The sequence below is a fragment of the Dasypus novemcinctus genome, chromosome 11 (assembly GCF_030445035.2).
Source record: "Dasypus novemcinctus isolate mDasNov1 chromosome 11, mDasNov1.1.hap2, whole genome shotgun sequence".
Taxonomy (NCBI): Eukaryota; Metazoa; Chordata; class Mammalia; order Cingulata; family Dasypodidae; genus Dasypus; species Dasypus novemcinctus.
The window spans coordinates 40997372-40999589 of NC_080683.1; the positions used below are offsets into that span (position 1 = coordinate 40997372).

At 45.0% G+C, this 2218-nt stretch overlaps 1 protein-coding gene across 1 annotated transcript; it reads right to left on the reverse strand.

The window, feature by feature from the left end:
* Positions 1 to 285: 285 nt before the first annotated feature.
* LOC139439944 (endogenous retrovirus group K member 10 Gag polyprotein-like) lies at positions 286 to 1995 on the reverse strand. The gene is made up of 3 exons (XM_071218376.1): positions 1945 to 1995; positions 1682 to 1880; positions 286 to 1547 (listed from the first exon to the last, which is right to left on the reverse strand). Exons 1-3 carry the CDS (start codon positions 1993 to 1995, stop codon positions 286 to 288), a joined length of 1512 nt encoding a protein of 503 aa, XP_071074477.1.
* Positions 1996 to 2218: the final 223 nt, after the last annotated feature.

Here is a 2218-nt window from a genome sequence, read left to right on the forward strand (position 1 = left end):
AATACTGTGTGGGTGGTGGCACAGAGGTCCAGTCCTGCGCTCCCTGGGGTGGCTCTACAAAGGTCTGAAATGGATTGCTGTTGGCCGGAAGGAAGTTGATTGCCCCATAAACTTGTTTGGGTTTGGGGGCCTGGGCTGGCCCCGGTTCCCTTTCCCTGGGCGGGAGGTAAGGGTTGACCCTGGCCATCAGTTTTTGATTTACATTCGTTAGCCCAGTGCTTTCCTCAGTGACACCTGGGGCATAACCCAGGATTCATACCTCCTCCTCTTGGAGTTTTTTGGCCCTTACAATTTCTGGCAAAGTGTCCCTCTTGTCCACAAGTAAAACATTTTCCTTTGCTTTGCTGAGCCAAATATTGTTTCACTGTAAATCCTTGTAATACCGCTGCCATGGCCAGAAACCTGCTGATACGCAGCTCCTATATCAGCGCATAGCCTGATGTAACCAGATAGGTCTGTCTTTTTTCTATATGGTCTAATTGTGGCTTGGCAGGCGGTATTTGCATTTTCATATGCTAATTGCTTTACAAATTCAGTGCCTGCCTCAGCATTTCCAAATATTCTCCCTGCGGCAGTTATAAACCGATGTACGAAATCGGCAAAAGGTTCATCCGGTCCCTGCTTTACACTAGTAAGAGAGGAACTAAGGTCCCCTTTGGCAGGCAATTTTCTCCAGGCTCTAGTGCCTGCAGTTTGAATTTGAGCAAAAAGTCGTGCATCATACTGCATTTGATTTTCATTAGTGGTATAATTTCCTTCACCTATAAGCATGTCAAAGTTCCACCCATTTCCTGCCTGCGCATTGTGCCTAGCCGTGTCTTTGCAAAGCTCAACATATTCTGATTTCCATAACAAATAATCTCCTCTGGACAGGGTAGTGTGGGCAATAGTATGCCAATCAGTAGGAGTGAGCCAATTTTCTGCTATAGCCTCGAGGATGGCCATGGTATAAGGAGCAGTAGCTCCATATTGCCCAACAGCGGTTTTCATTTCTTTGATAACCTTAAAGTCAAAACCACTGTGGTGCCTCCAAGTTTGATTCTGATTCTCTTTGGTTTCTGGCTCTCCTAGATCAACTAGAGTGTTAGAAGCTGGAGTATTTTTTAAAATCGCTCCTTGTCTAAGTGGTCTAACAGAGGGCTCGGGAGTTTTATTGGCCTTACCAGTTTTTCCGGTCTTTAACCTTTCTAGTTGAGATATAAGCTCCTGATGTTGTTCTTCTAATTGGATTTGTTCTTTTAGTTTCTCTATTTTTTCTAATAACTCCTTCCTTGGGTCAACTACCGGCATAACTATAGGTGGGGCTGCGGGATAGGGAACGTATGGCGGAGGTCGAGACTTTACCGTCTCCTCCTCGGATTCACCGGCTTCTGATTCAGATGTCTCATTATCACTTCCTTCTTTAATTTTTTCTTTAAAATTTTCAAGGTCAGGATATAACCTTTTATTATATTTTTCCTTACTTCTGACTCCCTTTTGGGGCTCTTGGTTTATTTTGGATAGAGCTTGTTTGATTTTTGTTTTAGGTTTCTCCTCCTCTTCACTATCTAGTGAGATTAAATCCTCTTCCAGACCGAATGCTCTGGATGCGTCAGGCAGGTTGGACTTTGGGCAGTCTGCTGATTTCTTAGGGTTGGTGGCTAGAGCCTCCAGCCCTGCCCTTCTTATAAAATTTCCTCACCTTTCTTAATAACATTCGCCACCACCGCGTCCCTATGGCAAATACTTAAAATATCATTAATGAGATTCCAATAAGAGAATGCGGTTACTGGGATTCTTTCAGGGCCGAAAGTTTTGTAAAAGTCCTGTAAAGCATCCCCTACTCTTTTCCATCTTCTCTCATCAATAGTTCCTTCTTGAGGAAACCATGGACATACTTCCTTCAAAAACTCAAAGAACCTCAATAACTTTTACTTTCACCTTTACTCCTCGTGTCTTTAATACCTCTTGGAGACCCTCTACAAATGTCTCATGCTGGCTCATTTCTTGCCCCATGATCGCCGATCACTTACCGAGGCTTCAACCAGGAGGCAGGTTCCCTCACGGCATCCTCCTTTTCTCGCGTCCTGGCCGGCTCCTCAATCTGTGTTCCTCACTTCATCCCTCGTATTCAGGTCCCTGTTCAGGCACCACTTGACCCGACCCGTGGGTCAGTCGAACCAAGACCTGAGGGAGGGAGCGAGAATAAAAGGGACAAGAGACACAAAGAATGGAGACA

Excerpts from the sequence above, each read along its gene's own strand:
- LOC139439944 (XM_071218376.1), bottom strand. The coding sequence starts at position 1,995 with ATGGGGCAAGAAATGAGCCAGCATGAGACATTTGTAGAGGGTCTCCAA. Across the intron at positions 1,881-1,944 it reads TTGTAGAGGGTCTCCAAGAG|GAAGTATGTCCATGGTTTCC; the intron begins GTATTAAAGACA and ends GAGTTTTTGAAG. Across the intron at positions 1,548-1,681 it reads GGCGAATGTTATTAAGAAAG|ATAGTGAAGAGGAGGAGAAA; the intron begins GTGAGGAAATTT and ends TAATCTCACTAG.